Source organism: Gopherus flavomarginatus, chromosome 18, assembly GCF_025201925.1.
Source record: "Gopherus flavomarginatus isolate rGopFla2 chromosome 18, rGopFla2.mat.asm, whole genome shotgun sequence".
Classification (NCBI taxonomy): Eukaryota; Metazoa; Chordata; order Testudines; family Testudinidae; genus Gopherus; species Gopherus flavomarginatus.
In genome coordinates this window covers 20211147-20232799 of record NC_066634.1, presented here as the reverse complement: position 1 = coordinate 20232799, position 21653 = coordinate 20211147, and the positions used below count along the sequence as shown (strand labels likewise).

The 21653-nt window shown below is 65.4% G+C and overlaps 1 protein-coding gene and 1 pseudogene across 5 annotated transcripts in view; both read left to right on the top strand.

Moving 5' to 3' along the window:
• Positions 1–19064, top strand: part of DMPK (DM1 protein kinase) — a 38205-nt gene extending 19141 nt beyond the window's left edge. The window contains exons 2-13 of one of the 5 annotated variants that reach the window (XM_050928080.1): positions 1329–1420; positions 2921–3004; positions 4179–4274; positions 4964–5112; positions 8088–8181; positions 8571–8771; positions 9385–9648; positions 11389–11474; positions 12040–12145; positions 14854–14996; positions 15215–15302; positions 18967–19064. In XM_050928080.1, coding sequence (XP_050784037.1) covers positions 1329–1420; positions 2921–3004; positions 4179–4274; positions 4964–5112; positions 8088–8181; positions 8571–8771; positions 9385–9648; positions 11389–11474; positions 12040–12145; positions 14854–14996; positions 15215–15284 — 1385 coding nt within the window. In that variant the 3' untranslated portion in view covers positions 15285–15302; positions 18967–19064. Of the gene's footprint in view, positions 1–1328; positions 1421–2920; positions 3005–4178; positions 4275–4963; positions 5113–8087; positions 8182–8570; positions 8772–9384; positions 9649–11388; positions 11475–12039; positions 12146–14853; positions 14997–15204; positions 15303–18966 lie in introns of those variants that run through there. The other 4 variants (XM_050928079.1, XM_050928078.1, XM_050928081.1 and 1 more) reach the window with 4 other exon arrangements.
• Positions 13496–13676, top strand: LOC127037205 (uncharacterized; annotated as a pseudogene).
• Positions 19065–21653: the final 2589 nt, after the last annotated feature.

Genomic DNA, 21653 nt, shown 5'->3' with positions numbered 1-21653 from the left:
GCAGTGGGGGGGATTGGGTGTGGAGAAACGATGTCTGTGGGGGGCGGGTGAGGGGGTGCACAGGGCTGGCAGTGGGGGAGATGGGAGTGTAGAGAAACGATGTCTGTGGGGGGCGGGTGAGGGGGTGCACAGGGCTGGCAGTGGGGGAGATGGGAGTGTAGAGAAACGATGTCTGTGGGGGGCGGGTGAGGGGGTGCAAAGGGCTGGCAGTGGGGGAGATGGGAGTGTGGAGAAACGATGTCTGTGGGGGGGCGGATGAGGGGGTGCACAGGGCTGGCAGTGGGGGAGATTGGGTGTGGAGAAACGATTTCTGTGGGGGGCGAGTGAGGGAGTGCACAGGGCTGGCAGTGGGGGGGATTGGGTGTGGAGAAACGATGTTTGTGGGGGGCAGGTGAGGGGGTGCACAGGGCTGGCAGTGGGGGGGATTGGGTGTGGAGAAACGATGTCTGTGGGGGGCGGGTGAGAGGGTGCACAGGGCTGGCAGTGGGGGGGATTGGGTGTGGAGAAATGATGCATGTGGGGGGCGGGTGAGGGGGTGCACAGGGCTGGCAGTGGGGGGGATTGGGTGTGGAGAAACGATGTCTGTGGGGGGCGGGTGAGGGGGTGCACAGGGCTGGCAGTGGGGGAGATGGGAGTGTGGAGAAACGATGTCTGTAGGGGGCGGGTGAGGGGGTGCACAGGGCTGGCTGTGGGGGGGATGAGGGTGTGGAGAACTGATGCCTGTGGGGGGTGGGTGAGGGAGTGCATGGGGCTGGCTGTGGGGGGATGGGGGTGTGGAGAACCGAGGGCTGTGGGAGGCGGGTGAGGGGGGGTGCAGGGGGGCCAATGGCTTCCTGGCGGTGTGACCCCCGAGCCGCAGTAGTGGAGGGGCGGGTTGACCTGGGAGTGTCATTTGGTTTTACTGGCACTGTCTGCATGGGGGATGTGAGAGCAGGGGGTGACTTTGGGTGAGGGATGGTACCAGAGCCTGTCACCTGAGCCGGGGGGCGGGGGGGGGGCGAGGTGACGCCTTTGCTGGGGAAACTGGACAAAGGGAGGGGGGAGAGAAGGGGGGTGAGCCTGCTGGAGGGGGTTTGGTTTCAGTTTTGGGCTGGCTGGGCAGAGGCAGGAACCCCAAGTCTGGGTGTGAGATCTTTGCCCCCCGAGGGACCTGGCTGGGGTGTCCTGCTGGGGACTGTGTTCCTGTCATCTAATAAACTGTGTTTTACTGGCTGGCTGAGAGTCCCGGTGAATCCCAGGAAGTGGGGGGTGCAGGGCCCGACTCCCCCACACTCCTTGACACCCCCCCGATAGCTTTATTGACCCGCGTCCCTCCTGTCCCCCTCCAGCCGAACCAGTGACCGCCCGGCTCAAGGAGCTGCAGCTGCAGCGAGACGACTTTGAGATCCTGAAGGTGATCGGGCGCGGCGCATTCAGCGAGGTGAGAAGGGGCCATGTGCCGGGAAGCCAGGCCAGCAGCTGGGGCGGCCGCAGGGCAGCCGGCATGCCAGGCAGCCGGGTCCCCCCGGGATCCCAGCGCTGACCATGTGCATGGGGCGAGGAGTCACAGCTGCCATGTGTCCAGCTGCGTCAACACAGCCCCTGCCCCGAGCCCCCCGCTGCGAGCCCCCGCTGGGGTGCAGAGGGCTGCCCCAGGCAGCTGCAGGAGAGCTGCCGTTGGCCATTCGCTGGCCAGCCCCAAGGAGCCAGAAAAAATGGTTTCGTATCAATCCAAAAATGCAATTTTTGGTGACTTGCAAAGTTAAAAAAAAAATATCATCCTGGGCCGAAGAAAATGTTTTGGTTTTTTCAGAGCTTTTTTGAAGTTTAAAAACTGAAATGAAAGAAAAGGAGAAGGGGGCACATAAAGTCGCTTCTGAGGGAAACGCTTGGTCTTGGAAATGATGGAAGGAAACCTTTTGATTCCCTTTTTTTCCTGGAATTTTTGGTTTTGTGTATCCTCCCGCCCCTGCTCCGCCCCACCCCGCCCCGCCCCCTGAAACTCTTCGGTGACACAAATGCACAGTGTGTCCTGGGGTTGTCCAATCTGCATTATTTCATAGAAAAAATGATTCGGGGTGGAAAAGTTTGTCCAGCTCTAACTGTCAGTAATACGCAAAAGGAAAGAGTAATTCACTCACCGTACAGTCAACCTGTGGAACTCACTGCTGGGGGATATTGTGAAAGTCAAAAGTACTAGTGGGTTCAGAGGAATGCGAGACGTTCCTGGAGGATAGGCCTATCAATTAGCCAAAATGGGCAGGGACGTCGCCCCATGCTTCAGGTGTCCCTAAGCCACTGACTGCCAGGTGCTGGGACTGGATGATGGGATGGATCATTCGGTAATTGCCCTGTTCTGGTCATTCCCCGGCATGTGGCAGTGGCCACTTTCAGGGTCAGGATACTGGGCTAGCTGGCCCATTGGCCTGCCCAATCCAGGGAGGAAGGTCTGGCCACGACATCAGGGCGGGTCCTTCCCGCTAAGGATGCGGGTTCAATCCCCGGGTGTGCTGGGTTGGAGAGGGACCCAGTACTGCAGAACCCAGCGGTGTCAGGTCTCTGCCCTACAGCTTGGGCAGCGTGGGGTGGTCAGTGCCTCTCTGGCCGATTGGAAAGGGGGAGTCCCGTCTCCCACCAGTGATCCACTTCACAACCTTCCCCCCAGAGCTGGCAGGTTCTGACCTGCTCACTCCCTGCCCCCAGGGAGGTGGCACTGCAGCCCCCAACCCCTGCTCCCCACCCCCCACTGCACCCCCACCCTACCCTGGATTCTTAGAGGGGCATTATTCCGGCTCTGTGACCAGCCCATCTGAGGCTGTGGATGCTGGCGCTGGAGTAGGGTGGGCTCTGTTCCTGCTGGGAGCTGCACTGAGACAGCCAGCCTGCCCCCTCCCGCTGGGGTGTCTCTGTGCCAGCCACGGGCCATGTCCCCCCCTGACAGGTGGCGGTGGTGAAGATGAAGAGGACGTCGCAGGTGTACGCCATGAAGATCATGAACAAGTGGGACATGCTGAAGCGGGGCGAGGTGAGTCGGAGGTGCGAGGTGCTGGGGGGCGCTGGGTGCCAGGGGCTGATCCCAAACAGGCCTTGGGCTTCCCTGAAGGTCCGGATGCCCCCTTTACAGTGCCTCTCCCTGGTTCCCACTGGGTTGGAATGTTACCACTGCCCCTACCTGCCCCACAAGGCATGGCTCAGACACCCACACCCACCCATGGCAAGTCCCATTCCTGCCCCCACCATGGCACGGCCCAGCTGCCACCCCCACCCCTGGTATGCCCTGTCTGTGCCCACCCCTGCCACAGCTCAGCTGCCACACACCACCCATGGTGTGCCCCATCTCTGCCCCCCACCACAGCATGGCCCAGTTGTCATCTCCCACCCATGGCAGCCCCATCCCTGCCCCACAGCATGACCCAGCTGTCATTCCCCACCCATGGCAGCCCCATCCCTGCCCCACAGCATGACCCAGCTGTCATTCCCCACCCATGGCATGTCCTATTGCTAATTCCTTCTGGACAGTGTCTTCATCTGTCTGCCCCCCCCAGCAATAACTCCCACCCTCACTGTGTCCAGGATCCTCTGCCCTCCCCCGCCCCGGGGCCTGCCCTGTGTCTGGGCCTGCAGGGTAAGAGCCTCTGAACTGCCCCATCTGCTCTGCTCTGCCCCCTCTGGCATTGCCCCTGTATCCCATCGCCACGACCAGGGCAATCTCCAGTAGGAGCAGTGTTTGGCCCTGGTACAATCGCTGCGGGATCCTGCCCTGTCAGAGCCCTGTATCTCCACCCGCTGTAGAAGTGCCCGATCTGCCCACCCCCTTGGCACTGCCCCCTCTCCCACCTCCTTCCTGCCATGGCATGGCCCCTTCTAGCCACCCTCGTCCTCCAAGGCATCGCCCCAACTAGCAACACATACACCCCCTGTGATGCTGGCCCGAGCCTCTCGCTGCCCACCTCTTCCCATGGCATTGCCCCATCTCTTCAACCCACCCACCTCCTGCCCATGGCAGGACTCGGTGCCCATCTCCCCAGCTCCGTTATCCCCGCCCCACTGCCCCTTGCCACGCTGTGGGGTCCCAAGGAATTGGGGGCCCTGTTGTGAGGCCCAGACCCTCCCCCAGCCTGGCTGACCTCTCTCACCCCCTGTCCCCTGGTGGCCCCCTCCCCACCCAGCCGGGCTCAGCATCTCTCCCGTGGGGGCAGGTGTCCTGTTTCCGCGAGGAGCGGGACGTGCTGGTGAACGGAGACAAGCGCTGGATCACCCAGCTGCACTTCGCCTTCCAGGACGAGAACTACCTGGTGAGCACCCGGCGCCGGGCACTGCGGGTGGGGGGCAGGGGGCACAGGGGTGGCAGGGGGCACATCGCCAGCACTTCCCGCCCTGCCCCCTTCACAGACCATCTGCCTAGGGATGGGCCACTACAAGCCCTATAGATCTGAGAGCTTGGGATCTCCATAGGGGCCACGCTGGGGAACAGCCACTCCAGACCGTATAGGGACCTGGCCTGTGATCTCTATGGACCCTACAGCCTGAGATTTCAATACAGGGACACACACTAGGGGACAGCCACTCTGGGCCCTATAGACCGTATAGCCTGACATGTCTATAGGGGACAGAATGGAGACCGTGGGATGTTATGAAGGAGACATCTTCCGGACCTCTCACCACCAACTGTGAGATTACAGCTGGGCCGGGGCAGGGGGGGTGGGAGCCAGGACTCCTGGTTTCTCTCCCCAGCTCAGGGAGGGCTGTGGAGTCCAATGGTTAGAACAGGGGTGCTGGGAGCCAGGACTCCTGGGTTCTCTCCGCAACTCTAGGAGGGGAGGGCGGTCTAGTGTAGCTAACACAGCAGGTGCTGGTCATCCCAAGGGCAGGAGCCTCCCATGCTGCCAGCACAGTCTCTCCCCTGCTGCTCTGGCCCACGTGGGGGTTGCCCTGGAAGGTGGCCTGTCGGGGGCGCTGTCACGCCATGTCTCCGCTCCCGCAGTACCTGGTGATGGAGTATTACGTGGGGGGCGACCTCCTGACGCTGCTGAGCAAATTCGGGGACCGCATCCCCCTGGACATGGCCCGTTTCTACCTGGCCGAGATGGTGATGGCCATCGACTCCATCCACCGCCTGGGCTATGTGCACAGGTAGGGCGCCCCCCGGGGCAGGGCGGGGCACTGCGAGCAGAGGGGGCAGCCGGCACTGGGGGGGAGGGCAGCAGAGTGCAGCCACTTGATCTCAGCTGGGACTGACCTGTGGTGAGATCCAGGGGTCTGGCCAGGGGCCGGGCACCTAGAGCATCAGGCAGACAGAGCCCCAGCCCCCTTCTCCAGCCAGACACCCCCTGCCACCCTGCTTCTCCAGCCACCCCCCCTGCTTCCCTCCAGCCCCCTGGCCCCAGCAAGACACGCCCTGTTGCCCCCCAGCTCCCTTCTCCAGCTAGACACCCCTGCTTCCTTCCAACCCCCCGGCCCCAGCCAGATACCCCCATCTCCCCCAGCCCCTTTCTCCAGCCAGACACCCCCTGCCACCCCCCTTCTCCAGCCAGACACCCCCTGCTTCCCTCCGGTCCCCTGGCCCCAACAAGACACCCCTGTTGCCCCCCAGCTCCCTTCTCCAGCTAGACACCCCTGCTTCCTTCCAACCCCCTGGCCCCAGCCAGACACCCCCGTCTCCCCCAGCCCCTTTCTCCAGCCAGACACCCCCCTGCCGGCCCCCTTCTCCAGCCAGACACCCCCTGCTTCCCCCGGCCCCCTTCTCCAGCCAGACACCCCCTGCCTCCCCCGACCCCCTTCTCCAGCCAGACAACCCCTGCCTCCCCCTGGCCCCTTTCTCCAGCCAGACAACTCCTGCCTCCCCCGACCCCCTTCTCCAGCCAGACAACCCCTGCCTCCCCCTGGCTCCCTTCTCCAGCCAGAAACCCCCTGCCTCCCCCGGCCTCTTTCTCCAGCCAGACAACCCCTGCCTCCCCCTAGCCCCCTTCTCCAGCCAGACATCCCCTGCCTCCCCTGGCCCCCTTCTCCAGCCAGACAACTCCTGCCTCCCCCGACCCTCTTCTCCAGCCAGAGAACTCCTGCCTCCCTCTGGCCCCCTTCTCCAGCGAGAAACCCCCTGCCTCCCCTGGCCCCCTTCTCCAGCCAGACAACTCCTGCCTCCCCCTGGCCCCCTTCTCCAGCGAGACAACTCCTGCATCCCCCTAGCTCCCTTCTCCAGCCAGACACCCCCTGCCTCCCCCGGCCTCTTTCTCCAGCAAGACACCCCCTACCCCTTACCCTGGGGGGCTGCTAATTGTCAGAACAGAGCATCAGTTCAGCCCTTTGTTCCCCAACCTGCAGCCCCAAGGCCGGAGCACGTGGGAGCTCAGAGCTCCTAGACACCCTCTCGTTCCCAGGGTCCCGGCCAGCCAGGCAGTGTACCAGGCTACCAAACGAGGTCGGATTTCTTGGCTTTCACAACCACCCGTCCCCTGCCCACCCCCCTAGCTCGTGATGCTGTGTCTGCCCCTGGACGCGCCTGCCTGAGCCAGAACAGCCATAAACGCTGTCCTAGATTCAGAATCGTCTCGGCCGGGCATGGCTCCAAATCACATGAGCCGCCAAAGCCTGGGAAGGTTCAGGGCCAGGCACGAGGGCCGAGGAAGGCCCAGAGGAGGGGGGGAGAGTGAGGGGATGGAGCAATGGATGGGCAGACAGACGGGGTGGACGGACAGACAGACAGGCGGATCCAAGGCCAGCTGGAGCCTGGAGATGCCTGGGGAGGACCCTGCGTTAGCGCTGGTTGAAGGGGAGTGTCCAGGCCCCTGGCTTCCTGCGGGAACCTTGGTACATGAGCCTGGCCTGGGATAGGAAACCTCCAGGCAGAACCCGCGGGGAGGAGGGCGGAGTGAGGTGGCGCTCTCATCAGCCTGGCACTAGGGGATGCTGTGCTGCCGGGAGTGGGGTGAAGGCACAGCAGGGGGCGCTCTCCCCTCAGTCGGTGGTGCCCCAGCCTGGCACTAGGGGGCGCTGTGCTGCCGGGAGTGGGGTGAAGGCACAGGAGGGGGCGCTCTCCCCTCGGTCGGTGGTGCCCCAGCCTGGCACTAGGGGGCGCTGTGCTGCAGGGAGTGGGGTGAAGGCACAGGAGGGGGCGCTCTCCCCTCAGTCGGTGGTGCCCCAGCCTGGCACTAGGGGGCGCTGTGCTGCCGAGAGTGGGGTGAAGGCACAGGAGGGGGTGCTCTCCCCTCAGTCGGTGGTGCCCCAGCCTGGCACTAGGGGGCGCTGTGCTGCCGGGAGTGGGGTGAAGGCACAGGAGGGGGCGCTCTCCCCTCGGTCAGTGGTGCCCCAGCCTGGCACTAGGGGGCGCTGTGCTGCAGGGAGTGGGGTGAAGGCATAGGAGGGGGCACTCTGCCTTCGGTCGGTGGTGCCCCAGCCTGGCATTAGGGGGCGCTGTGCTGCAGGGAGTGGGGTGAAGGCATAGGAGGGGGCGCTCTCCCCTCGGTCGGTGGTGCCCCAGCCTGGCATTAGGGGGCGCTGTGCTGCAGGGAGTGGGGTGAAGGCACAGGAGGGGGCGCTCTCCCCTCGGTCAGTGGTGCCCCAGCCTGGCACTAGGGGGCGCTGTGCTGCAGGGAGTGGGGTGAAGGCATAGGAGGGGGCACTCTGCCTTCGGTCGGTGGTGCCCCAGCCTGGCATTAGGGGGCGCTGTGCTGCAGGGAGTGGGGTGAAGGCATAGGAGGGGGCGCTCTCCCCTCGGTCGGTGGTGCCCCAGCCTGGCATTAGGGGGCGCTGTGCTGCAGGGAGTGGGGTGAAGGCATAGGAGGGGGCGCTCTGCCTTTGGTCGGTGGTGCCCCACCCTGGCACTAGGGGGCGCCGTGCTGCTGAACGTGCCATTGGCGGAATTCCCGCGCCCGGGACACTGTTGGCAGGAGCTGGAATGTTCTCCCGGTCTCCCGGCTACGTGGCAGCCTGGATCCCCGATGGCTTCTTGGGGCGGGGGGGGCAGGATGGTCCTCCACTTCCTGTCTCAAAGCTGCCAGGGGGGAGCCAGGGCTGGGGGAAGCGAACGTCACCTGGGAGTGAGGGGGCGACTCCCTAACGCCCCTCCCCAACAGTTTCTTTCCGTCCACCCCCCTCAACCTCCCCTCCAGAGACATCAAACCCGACAACATCCTGCTCGACCGCTGCGGGCACATCCGCCTGGGGGACTTCGGCTCCTGCCTCAAGCTCCGGGAGGATGGCACGGTGAGTGCAGTGTCCCCTTCCTTCCCCATGCTGGCTGCCTCAGGCAACAGCGCCGAGGCAAACGACGCAGCTTCCCGACGGAGATCTGCCGACTGGCAAACCCCTCTCTGCCATGGCTGGGGTGGGGGGGCTCCCTGTCCACGCTCCCTGCTTCTAGTTCGCTCTGCCTCACCCTGCCACACTCCTGGACTGAGCAGCTAGGACACGGCTGGTCCGGGAGTTCGGCTGAGTCAGCAGAAGCAGCTCTGCATCTCTATGCAGGGAGCAGACGGTGTGGGGAGGGCAAAGGGACCCTGCCACGCCATGGTCCTTGTGGCACCAAAGACAAGGGGGGGGTCTGAAATGGTGCCCCCCACATGCTGAATCCTCTCTTCCCCCCTCCCTGGCAGATCTGCTCGTCGGTGGCAGTAGGGACCCCCGATTACCTGTCCCCCGAGATCCTGCAGGCCGTGGAAGATGGGAGCCACTCGTACGGCACCGAGTGCGACTGGTGGTCCCTGGGCGTCTTTGCCTACGAGATGTTCTTTGGGCACACGCCGTTCTTCGCCGACTCCATTGTTGAGACCTATGGGAAGATCATCCACTTCAAGGTTGGGGCGGGGGCAGTGGGGCAGGAAGGTGGCACCGGCACCTGGGACCTTAGGAGGAGTGAACAGTCTCCTCTAGTCCCTGCCCACTGCCAGGCATCCCCTTGCCTCCCCACAGAACCCTGCCCCCCATCTCTGCCCCAGTGCTCTGCCCCCCATCTCCACCCCAGCCCTGCCCCCATCTCTGCCCCAGCTCCCTGCCTCCCATCTCCTCCCCCAGTGCTCTGCCCCTCATCACTGCCCCAATGTCCTGCCCCCCGTCTCCACTCCCAGTCCCCTGGCCCCCGTCTCTGTCCAGCCCTGCCCCCATCTCCACCCAAGCCCTGCCCCCCATCACTGCCCCAGTGTCCTGTTCCCCATCTCCACTCACAGTACCCTACCCCCCATCTCTGCCCCAGCCCTGCCCCCATCTCTGTCCCAGCCCTGTCCCCATCTCCACCCCAGCCCTGGCCCATCTCTGTCCCAACACCCCGCCCCCATTCTCCACCTCCAGTGCTCTGCCCCTCATCACTGCCCCAGTGCCTTGCACCCCCATTTCTCCCCCCTGTCCACCCACCGGCCCTGCCCCCGCGTCTCCCCCACCAGCTCCCCTGACCCCCTGCCTCCCGCCTTTCAGGAGCACTTCTGCTTCCCGCTTTCCACGCCGGAGGTGCCGGACGACGCCCGGGCCCTGATCGAAGGGCTGCTCTGCCCCCGGGAGACGCGGCTGGGCCGGAACGGGGTGCGGGATTTCCGGGAGCACCCCTTCTTCGCCGGCGTGGACTGGGAGGGGCTGCAGGCGTTCACCCCGCCTTTTGCCCCCGAGTTTGCCAACGCCACCGACACCTCCAACTTCGACGTGGTGGATGACTGCCTGACGGACATGGTGAGCGGGGGCGGGGTAGGTGACCTTTCCTTTCTCAGATCCCCCCGTCAGCACCCTGCATGGCTGCCCCCTCCACCCGCTGCGTCCCCTCTCACCTTGGGCTGCCCCCAGGGTCACTCGGGGGCCGGCTCCGCGTGCCCCCTGGCTGGGCCACCTGCTGACGTGCCCATGGTCTGGCATCACCACGTCTCTGGCCAGCTCAGACCCCCTGGCACTGCAGAATGGCCCTAAAGTGGGGGGAAGGGCCCCCCGAGTATCCCCTCACTGGCTGGCATGGAGCTGGCGTACGGGTTCTGCTCCCAGCCCCTGGGGTGTGGCGAGAGTGCCCTGTGCTGTGGCTATTCGCTGCCCCCCAGGGCCCATGGGGGGGCACAGAGAGGGCACAGCACGAGTTAGAGCAGCCCTGAGGCTGCACTAACTGAGGCCAGGAACTGGGGGCAGCTGCAGAGACCCTGGGTGCCCCCTAGGAGCGGGGGTTCCTTGCCCTGCTGCAGGCTGAGATCTGCCCTTGCCTCCTGCCCCGGGTGGGGGAATAACATGAACTCTCAGCGCCCCCCCCAGTCTCTTTCCCAACTGCCAACATAAAGCTTCCCTGTCTGCCTGCCAGCCCCCCTGCCCCCACCTACCGCCCCCATCCACTCCTGCTCCCAGCCCTCACCTATCGCCCGCCAGCCCCACCTACCGCTCCCCATCCACCCCCTGTCCCCACCTACTGCCCTCATCTGCTCATGCCCTCAGCCCCCACCTACCACCTGCCAGCCCCCCAGCCCCCACCTACTGCCACCCATCCACCCCTGTCCCCCAACCCCGACCTTCCACCCCATCCACTCCTGCCCCCAGCCCCCACCTACCGCTCCCCATCCACCCCGTCCCCACCTACTGCCTCCATCCACTCCTGCCCCCATCTACCGTCCGCCAGCCGCCCGCCCCCACCTACTGCCCGCCCCCATCCGCTCCTGCCCTCAGCCCCCACCTACCACCTGCCAGCCCCCCAACCCCCACCTACTGCCCCCCATCCACCCCTGTCCCCCAACCCCGACCTTCCACCCTATCCACTCCTGCCCCCAGCCCCCACTTACCACCCCCCATCCACCCCCTCTCAACGAGCCCCCACCTACAGCCCCATCCATCCCTGTCCCCCCCAGCCCCCACCTACCACCCCCCATCCACTCCTGCCCCCAGCCCCCACCTACTGCCCCCCATCCACCCCTGTTCCCCAGCCCCCACCTACTGGCCCCTATCCACTCCTGCCCCCAGCCCCCACCTACCGCCCTCATCCACCCCTGTCCCCCAGCTCCCACCTACTGCCTCCATCCACTCCTGCCCCCAGCCCCCACCTACTGCCCCCATCCACCCCTGTCCCCCAGCTCCCACCTACTGCCTCCATCCACTCCTGCCCCCCCAGCCCACACATAATACCCCCATCCACCACCCCTCCCACCTCCCACTCTCCCCTCCCATCTACCTCCTGCCATCCCCCCAACCATCCCCTGCCCGCCCCTCAAACCAACCCACGCCCACCTCTCACATGTCTACATGGAGCCTGGAATCACCTGCACACGTGGCTGCCTTTTGCTTGCATGGCTAACGCAACCGGCCCATCGTGGGCGGGGGCGGTGGGGAGGAGGGCCGTGTCAGGGCTGTGTTGACCAGCACAGTTTGGAGCTGTGTGGGGCACATGGGGCAGGCCCTGCCGGGGGTGGGTGCAGAGCTGTGTCCCCCCCAGTTCAGGGCCCCCCTCGGTGTCGCCCCCAGGAGACGCTGTCGGATGTGCTGGAGAGCTCCCCGCTGGGCGTGCACCTGCCCTTCGTGGGCTTCTCCTACGCCAGCACCAGCCTCAAGTAAGGGGGTGCTCGGGGTACAGAGGAGGGGGACATGGGGCCTGTCCCCTCTGGGGTATGCAGGGGGGCATGGGGCCTCCCCCGGCCCAGCTCGCAGGCTCCGTGCACGGGTAGCCTGGTCAGGGGCTGGGCATGGTCTGGGGAGAAATGGGGGGTTCCCCTTCCTTGGGCAAGGGGCAAAGGGAGCCCTTCTGAGGACTGGTTGGGGGTAACCTAGGCAGGACTGGGGGCAGTTGGCAGGCATGGAGGAGGGACTGGGGCTGGCCCTGGCAGGGCTGGGGGTACTGGGGTGCCAGTTGTGGGGGGCATTGGGTTTGAGGTCTGGGGCTGGCTCTAATAGGGCTGGGGGGTGCTGGGGGGCCAGCTGTGGGGGGGGGGATGCAGTGTGGTTGGGGCCTGGGGCCAGCTGTGTGGAGGGCAAAGTGAGATTAGGGGCTGAGGCCAGCCCTGGGGGGGTGCAGTGTGGTTGGGGCCTGGGGCCAGCTGTGGGGGGGTGCAGTGGGGTTGTGGGCTGGGTCTGGCCCTGGGGCTCCAGGCGGGGCCATGAGATTCTCCCTCCTCTCAGACAGAATGAGCCGGGGGACAGGGGACAGGAAATCGCCATGGAGCTGGAGTGTGACCGGGGCCCCACTCCGCAGGACCAGACCCCCAACCTGCCCCCTGGAGACCTGGTAAGTGGCTGCATTGGGGGGCCCAATTGACTTCCTGCAGTGGGGTCCCAACCCACAGCCCCCACCTAGCTCTGCTAGTGCCCCACAGTGGTGGATTTAGAGGTTTAGGGTTAGGGTGCAGGATCAGGCCGGGGGTTGGGATGCAGGGTCTGGGAGGGAGTTAGGGTGCAGGAGGGGCTCAGGGCTTGGGATGCAGGGTCTGGGAGGGAGTTAGGGTGCAGGATCAGGCTGGGGGTTGGGGGGCAGGGTCTGGCCAGGAGTTAGGGTGCTGGAGGGGGCTCAGGGCTGGGGGTGCAGGGTCTGGCCAGGAGTTAGGGTGCAGGAGGGGGCTCAGGGCTGGGGGTGCAGGGTCTGGCCAGGAGTTAGGGTGCGAGGGGCAGCTCAGGGCTGGGGGTGCAGGGTCTGGCCAGGAGTTAGGGTGCAGGAGGGGGCTCAAGGCTGGCGGTGCAGGGTCTGGGAGGGTGCAGGAGTCAGGGCAGGGGGCTGGGGGTGTGGGCTGGGGTCGTGGGGGTGCTCCCCTCCCCCTGCCCTGAGAGCAGGCCAGGCTGGGGTCCCTTTGGAGCCTGGGCCCTGTGCATTGGCACCAGTGGAAACCCGGTCCTGGTTCCTGGGAAGGCACAGAAAAGAGCAGGGGGCTGCAGTAGAGCGGGCACAGGCTTTCTCTGCTGGAAGAGTGAACCCTGAGAGATTGTGGGTGGGGTTATGCAGATTAGGAGTGTACAGGGAAACCAACAAGAGGAAGGCGTGTGCAAGACTTCTCTGTCTTCAAACAGAATTGTATGTTCAGGGGTCTTGCTTTGAATCCTTCCACTGGAGTCATGTCGGGGAAGTGAGCCTCCCTTCGACGTACCTAGTTGTGGTGTTTGTTACGTGGCTGGGACCTGGTCACAGTGAGGTTGAGAGTTGCAGATGCTCAATATGGTTTCTCGGTTCTACGAGCTAAAATCAAGCTTAGATGCTCTGCCCGGCTCAGGAGAGAGCTCATAGTGTCCGACACCATCCGGTGGTCCAGACACATTCATACAGAACACTCACAGGACACCGACAATACCACACTGAGTAATTGAGACCACTGACCAGGGAGATAACCCACTTCCTTCCTGACCAACCAAGGGTTGCACCCCACCCATGTACACATTCACTACACCAGACTCCTTCTACATCCCGTGGGTGACGTCCCCGAGCCCACTTATCTACTGATGCTTTAAAAACTTTTGTCCCCCAATCTGGGTCTATGCCGGCCATGTGATATTTATGTATTTCCTCACCCTTGCAACTGATGCCTCTCATCCCTCAGAACTCAAGCCTGCCCCCAGTTGGACGGTATCTTCCCTCTTAACGTGTGTCTATTTAATTTTAAACATTAACTTTAATCAATTTTTAAAATCTGTTCTTGTCAGTTTAATCGCTGACGTGTCCTTTCTGTGAGGACTGTGTCATGAATTGATTTTGGAAACAGGGGGATGGGTTGCTCCATCCGCCTCATGCATAGAGCTGGTATTGCAGCGCCGCCGGGAATGGTGCGTCTCCTTCTGGGGAGGATCTTCTGGTCAGAAAAATAGAAAGAGTTTTACCGAGATGATGCTTCTTTAAAGTGGATTTTATTCAAGTAGTTGAAAAATGGGACGTCTGGAGCACTTTGGTTTATTGATTGTTACAGTTTCTTGGGGGTGTTTTGTGAGTCTAGAGACGTGGGGTTCTTTGTCTTGCTAGAGCAGTGGTTCTCAAACTTTTGTACCCAGCAATTCTCCCAGCAAGTCTCTGCATGCGACCCGCCCCCCCTTATCAATTAAACCTACCTTTTTATATATTTAACACCATTATAAAAGCTGGAGGCAAAGCAGGGTTGGGGTTGACAGATCATGATCCCCCCATGTAATAACCTCATGACCCCTTGAGGGGTCCCGGCCCCCAGTTTGAGAACCCCTGTGCTAGAGGATTGTTTAAGAAGCTGGGATCCTTCTTTCTGCTGGGAGTCTTTTCAACAGTATGAGGGTCGAATGCTTTCCAGACTGTGGGGCTGTTGGGGAGATGGTTTGTTTTTTTGTTGTTTTTTTTTGGGGGGGGTGGTGGTAATATTTGAGGTCACACGTGTATCAACTCCTGCATGAGTTACATAGAATTCTCCCCACCCAGCCGACGTTCCATGTGTCTGGGTTTGTAAGATCAAGACAAGGCACTAGGTGTCGTGCTGCACCCGGCACACAGGGGTCCCGATCCTGATTGTTTCCCCTCAAACCTCTCGTAATGTAAATGCTAAATAATCATCCTTAACTTCTCAGCGATGCCACCCTCCCCCTAACCCCCCGAAATCACAAGCTTGGCTTTAAAATCATGAGGATGCTTTTTTAAAAAAATGTTATGAGCAGTATGTGTGGTGGGGGCGGGGGGCAAGGACGCTGGGGGGGGGGAACCGGGGGCCTGGACAGTGTGGGGGGGGACCCATGGGGAGAGCCGGGGGCATGAGCCCAGCCCTGAGCTTCCCTCAGCCTTGCCCGTGCCCCTCACTCCTGACCTGCAGGCCCCTGCTAGCCCAGGCCTGGGCAGGAGGTGGGGGCCAGCGGGGGGGCGTTATGGCCCCTGATGGAGCTGAACCCGGGAGCGACCAAACACATCTAGCCCCTGGGCCAGTCCTGCCCGGCTGGGTGCCCTGGTCCCATGGTGCCCGGCCAGGCTCGCCCCCCTCACGGCCGCCCTCTCCCGGCCAGGTCTGCAAGGTGCCCGACGGGCAGAAGCTGGATCTCGCCGCCTTCCTGGAGCTGCAGGCAGCCTTCGAGTCGGAGCTGCACACGCGGGAGGGGCTGCGCCAGGAGCTGAGCATGGTCAAGGTGGCCAACCAGACCTTCGCCAGGTGAGGGGCAGGGAGTCTGGGGGAGCTGGGGGCATGGGCAGGGGGGTCAGAGGCCTGGAGCTGCTGGGTTTTTTCCCCAATGCTGCCCCCCTGAGGTGTGTGGCAGCGCCCGCTGCCAGCCAGTGGTGCCCATGTGACGAGGGTGGGGGGGGGTCAGATTTGCTGGGTCTGGGGCTCGGCTCCCCTGATGCCCCCCCCTCACCCCCAGCCGCCTGCAGGAGGCCGAGAGCCGCAACCTGGAACTGGAAGCTCAGATCAAGCGATTGGAGGCGCAAATCGAGGGGATGAAACGGCCCGGGGAGGAAGGCAAGTGCCCCCCTGCCCCCTCCAGCCCTGCCCCCTCCCCCGCCTGCCCCCGGCCCCGCCCTCCTACTCTCCCCTGCCCCCTCCGGGCCCTGCCCTGGGCCTCCTACTCCCCTTACCCCCCTGGCCCCCTCATGCCCTGGCCCCTATTACCCCTGCCCCACCCCCTACTTCCTCTGCCCCCTCCAGCCCTGCCCCCTACCCCGCCTGCCCCTAGCCCCGCCCTCCTTCTCTCCCCTGTCCCCTCCAGGCCCTGCCCTGGGCCTCCTACTCCCCTTACCCCCCTGGCCTCCTCATGCCCTGGCCCCTATTACCCCGGCCCCACCCCCTACCTCCTCTGCCCCCTCCAGGCCCTGCCCAGGCCCCCTACCCCCTTGCCCCCACTGACCCACTCCCTACCCCCCCTGCTCTGCCCCCCTCCGGGCCCTGCCTGGGGCCTGTCCCCCTGGGACCCTTCTCCCTCCTCCCCTCAGGGCCTCTCCCTGTCCACCCCCGTGTCACTCCCCCCTCTGCACCCTCCTCTTTCTCCTCCCCTGCCCCCCCCTTTCCCCTCGGTTCCCCTGCTCCTGCCCCAGCCCCGTACCAGGGGAAATTGGCCTGTGGCAGGCCCCCTGTGCCCGCCCTTGTGTGGCTGTTAAACGGCTGCCATGTCCCTCCGCAGAGGTGGCCGCATCTCTGATCCGACTGGGGGATCCCCCTGGAATGGGGGGCTGGGGGTTTCAGGCTGACGGAAGGGACCGGGCATGGGCAGGACCGTAATTAATTGGGTGGGAAGGGGGGCAGGGACCATTCCGGGCTGGTGACGTCCGTCTGTCGCGGCGCTAGCCTGGGCTTTGCCCCCTGCAGCCGCAGTGTGAGCCAGGAATTGGCCCCAGAGCCCTGGCACGGCCCGGGAAGCCAAGTTCCCGCGTGGGGCAGGTTACATCCACACTCCCGACCGATGCCCTTACCCAGCCCCCGTGCCTGGCCAGACCGACCCGTTCCTGAGCCGGGGAGCTGAGGTGCCGCCCCTGGTGCCCGCGCAGGTGGGGGCCTCAGTTCACCTAGGGCTGAGCCTGCCTGCGGGACAGGGGTCTGTGCATGGCTGGGGCAGGGGCTCTGGTGCCCACAAAGCTCGGCAGGGGCCATGGCTCTGCATGGCAGGCACCGGGGCTGAGCAGTGAGCACAGCTGGGTGGTGGGGGCCCGTCTGCCCTGGGGGAGGAGGGGTGACCCCTGCATGGCTGGGTGGTGGGGGCCGTCTGCCCTGGGGGGGTGATCCCTGCATGGCTGGCCTCCTCGGGCCATGCACGGTCCCACCTCTCTCTTTTCCTTGCAGCTGCTGTGGGGCAGCCCCCCGGCTGCGCTGCCCCCTGGCCGTGCCGCACGGAGCACCCCACTGATGTAAGCCTGGCCTGGGGGCACTGTCTGGAGGGGGGAGCTGGGGCTTAGCACCGGGGCTGGGCACCAGGCTACAACCCAACGGTGCCACTCAGGGCCCCATGCCCAGGGGGTGTATGTGGTTCACATCTGTGGGTAGCTTGGGGAGCTCTGCCTGCTTGTGCCAGGGCTGGGGTGGAGAGCAGGGCCCAGTCCCCTTCCCCCTGCCGGGCAGGTCTGGGAGGAGGTTTGGCCTGGGTCCAGCCCCAGTGCCCGCCCCCTCCCCTGCTGGCTCCGCTGATCGGGCATCTCTGCTTTCTCCATCCAGCAAGGCGGCACCATGGCACTGCGACGCTGTGAATACCCGCTTGTGGTACCTCTGTACCGCCACTTGCTGCTCTTTTCTAGGGTACGTCGGCCCCTGCTGCTTGCCCACCTGGCGCCTCACCCGACCTGCCCCCGCCTGGCACCTCACCCGCCCTGCCCCCGCCTGGCACCTCACCCGACCTGCCCCTGCCTGGCACCTCAACCAGCTCCTCACCTGCCTGGCACCTCACCCGACCTGCCCCTGCCTGGTGCCTCACCCAACCTGCCCCCGCCTGGCACCTCGACCGGCTCCTCACCCGCCTGGCGCCTCACCCGACCTGCCCCTGCCTGGCTCCTCACCCACCCTTCCCCCACCCAGCTCCTCGCCCGCCCTGCCCCCGCCTGGCGCCTCACCCACCCTTCCCCCACTCGTCTCCTCACCCGACCTGCCCCTGCCTGGCTCCTCACCCACCCTTCCCCCACTCGTCTCCTCGCCCGCCCTGCCCCCGCCTGGCGCCTCACCCACCCTTCCCCCACTCGTCTCCTCACCCGACCTGCCCCTGCCTGGCGCCTCACCCACCCTTCCCCCACTCGTCTCCTCGCCCGCCCTGCCCCTGCCTGGCGCCTCACCCACCTTGCCCCCGCCCGGCTTCTCACCCGCCATGCCCCCACCTTGCACCTCAACCGGCTCCTCACCCGCCTGGCGCCTCACCCACCGTGCCCCCACCTGGCACCTCACCCACCCTTCCCCCACTCGTCTCCTCGCCCGCCCTGCCCCCGCCTGGCGCCTCACCTACCCTTCCCCCACTCGTCTCCTCGCCCGCCCTGCCCCCGCCTGGCGCCTCACCCACCCTTCCCTCACCTGGCTCCTCACCCACCTTGCCCCCGCCCGGCTTCTCACCCGCCATGCCCCCACCTTGCACCTCAACCGGCTCCTCACCCGCCTGGCGCCTCACCCGCCGTGCCCCCACCTGGCACCTCACCCACCCTTCCCCCACTCGTCTCCTCGCCCGCCCTGCCCCCGCCTGGCGCCTCACCCACCCTTCCCTCACCTGGCTCCTCGCCCGCCCTGCCCCCGCCCGGCACCTCGCCCGCCATGCCCCCACCTTGCACCTCAACCGGCTCCTCGCCCGCCTGGCGCCTCACCCACCGTGCCCCCGCCCGGCTCGTCATCCGCCCTGCCCCCGCCTGACACCTCACCCACCCTTCCCCCACCTGGCTCCTCGCCCGCCCTGCCCCCGCCCGGCACCTCACCCACCCGGCCCCTGCCCGGCTGCTTGCCCGCCCAGCTCCTCACCCTCCCTGCCCCCAGCCCGGCTCTTCACCTGCCCTTCCCCTGCCTGGCTCCTCACCCACCCGGCTCTGTGCCCAACTCTGTGCCCCCTGCCCTGCTTTGTGCCTGGCTCTGTGCCTGCCCTGCCCAGCTCCGCCTTTGGGGCTCAGGCTGGGGTTTGGTTTAAAGCCAACTTGTGCTGGTGGCAGCTGCAATCTGACCCCCGCTTGCCCCCCGAATCCCCACCTGCTTAACTTTTGGCTTAAGGTGCTTTCCTGCCCCCGGACCCGCCTCCTCTGACTAACCCCATGTGTCACCCCTTGCTGCTCCCACATGAGCTCCAGCCCCCTCCAGTGTGACCCCCCCTCCATCTGGGCCCCCCAGGGCTCCCCCCAGCAAGCCCCAGGAGGCATCCGCCGACAGCCCTGCTTGGCCTCCGTGGGGCAGGTGTTTATAGCGAACATGCCACATTGTGGGGAGCGGGCGAGGGCCGTCTAGGGGCACCAGCTTCCATCTAGCCCCATGGTGCGGACCGACTGGCTTGGATTGGGCTTTTCCCCTCTAGGGGCGCTGGCTCTGATCTGGCCCCATGGCGGGAAGCAGTTGGCTCAGAGGGGTGGGGAATGGGAATAATGAGCCGGGGGGGGCGGGAGCCGCTGAGCAGCCCCCAGCCCGAGCCCCCTCTGTCCGCTGGGGGGGGCCCCTTGCTGATGGTGCATTTCCCTCGCAGGTACCTAGGCCCTGCATCACCAAGGCGGGATACCTGCTCCTTTGTACCGGCGGCTTTGGGCTGGCAGCGCCCAGCCAGGACCTGGGGGAGCCATCCTGAGCGAGGCCAGGCGGTCACCCCGCTGCCCCTGCCCACCATCCCCGTCACCGCCCGGCCAGCACCGCGGGGGTGCCCGGCAGCCCTCCTCTCCGGGAGGTTTCACACCAGAGCTGGGGACGCCTGGGTGCCAGCACCCCAGGCCCATGGGCCCCTTCCCACCCGGAGCCAGGCTGTGTGGCTTGAGCCCCTCCTGCCGTCAGGGGACCATCTCTCCAATCCCCTCCTGGGCCTGCCCTGGCCCTGGGTGCGTCTGCTCCTGCCTGCCAGCCCTCTGGCCTCCCCACTGCGGACCCTGGCCAGTCCCCTCTGCGTGAGACAGGCTGCCCCTGCCCTGCCTAGCCCCAGCGCCACTCCCTCCCACAGAGCCACCCCACGGCCTTGTTCGTCAGCTGAGGAAACTGAGGCAGAGCGAGAGGAAGAGAGGCACCTAAGGACGCACAGTGAATCGGGGCAGAACTGACAAACGAACCCAGGAGTCCTGGCTCCCAGCCACCCCTCCCCCTGCTCTAACCACTACACCCCACTCCCCTCCCAGAGCTGGGGATAGAACCTAGGAGTCCTGGCTCCCAGCCCCCATTTGCTGTAACCACTACACCCCATACCCCTCCCAGAGCTGGGGATAGAACCCAGGAGTCCTGGCTCCCAGCCCCCACTTGCTGTAACCACTATACCCCATACCCCACCCAGAGCTGGGGATAGAACCCAGGAGTCCTGGCTCCCAGCCCCCTGCTGTAACCACTACACCCCACTCCCCTCCCGGAGCTGGGGCTACAACCCAGGAGTCCTGGCTCCCAGCACTCCTACCCCAACCACTAGCCCCCAGATTATTCTAAGAGGCATGTCACTTTGGAAGGGACCCCAGTCCCTTGGGGGGTGAAGTGATGGTCATGCCAGGGGGTGGTGCCAGGCTGGGCAGCCCGCTACCCCCCAACCCCCGCAGGAACCTGGTGTTTCCTAGCCCCCCTCCCCCACCCCAGCACCCTGGCTCTCAGAAGGCCCCTCGGCACCGCTCCCAGCTCCCTTTTTCCCAGTGATCCTGGGTCCTTGGCACCGGCCGTGTCCCCCTCCAGCTCCATGGGGAAGGGGAGGGGCCCAGCGGAGGGGCCGGCTGGGACCTGCAGAGACACAGCCGAGGGAGCCCATGGGTGCCCGTCCCTGCCCGAACAGAGCCGCAAGGTGGCAACAGCCGGTGGGGACCTGCTGCCCAGGGTGCCCTGCTCCCCTCCACAGCGCTAGACCCTGGTGCCGTTCAGCAGAGCTCCGGCCCATCGGGGGGGCGCTGGGACTGAGGGGCCCCGCTCAGCACCAGGGACCCCCAGCAGGTGCCAGCCCCGGGCGCCGTTCAGCAGAGCTCCGGCCAGTTGGGGAGGTGCTGGGATTGAGAGGCCACACTCAGCACTAGGGACCCCCAGCGGGTGCCAGCCCCGGATGCCGTTCAGCAGAGCTCCAGCCCATCGGGGGGAAGTGGGTGCTGCGACTGGGCCCTGCTCAGCACCAGGGACCCCCCGCGGGTGCTAGCCCTGGGCACAGGGGTGGCACCGCCATTAAAGGCTGAATTTATGCTGCTAAATCACTTATCACCTGCTGGTCCATGTTCCGCCATGGAGGGGGGCAGTGACTCCCCCCATACCCCCAGCTAGTAATTTATTTCTAGTGTTGGCATCGCCCCTCCCCCATCAACCCACCCCAGCCCACTGGTTCCCTGCCCCCCAGCCACCCTTCTCCATTGCACACCTGGGGAGGGGGCTCTTGGGGGGGATCCCGGCGGAGCCGCCAAGGGCAGTTTTGCACTTTGACCCTGTTAATTTATAGCCACCTGCTGCCCCCCCCCCATGTATTTATTGGCCCTTGGCGCCAGCCAGGCCCGGGGGTCAAAGATGGTAAGAGGGCCCCGGCCAGGCGGCTTTGTCTGAACTGTGGAGAGGAAATAAAGAAACCGAATTGGTCCCGGGGGCGCCAGTCTTGTGTGTGAGCGTGCAGGGGCCGGGAGCAGCGCCGCCTACCCCAGCACCAACGGGGGGAGCCGAGCCTGGGACGCCCTCACCTGGCTGAAGGGATATGCCATGGTGGATGGGACGAGGGGATCTGGGCCCCACATGGCCTCTGCTGGCCAGCCACTCGGGGGGGGCTCGGCGACTGTGCCACCGGGCCCCTCTGGCTGGCCCAGGAGCGCCCCCTCCTGGCTGAGCGCGATGCTGCTGCTCTGGCCCCTGGGGCCCCAACCCCACTGGGGCCGAGCTCTGTCCCCTGCAGGCCCACCAAGCAAGTGCCCCCCAGTGGGGATGCTGGGGCTTTACCCACAGGCCAAATGCAGCCTGGTGGAGGTTGGGCCAGGGTGTGGGGAACAGGCCAGCAAGGGGCACTCGCCCCCCTCCCGTGAGGCAGAGGGATGGGGGGGTGGGGGTGGGGTGGGGCAGGCAACAGGCCTCAGGGCCAGGCCCTTGGGCAGCGGGCACCAGCCAGGAGCTGAGTGACACAGGAATGGCCCAGGTGCACACACTGAGCCCTGCCCCACACCCGGCCATCTCAATACCCCCACCCCTGGCTCCACTCCCAATGCCCACCCCATGCCCCTGCAATAGCCACCC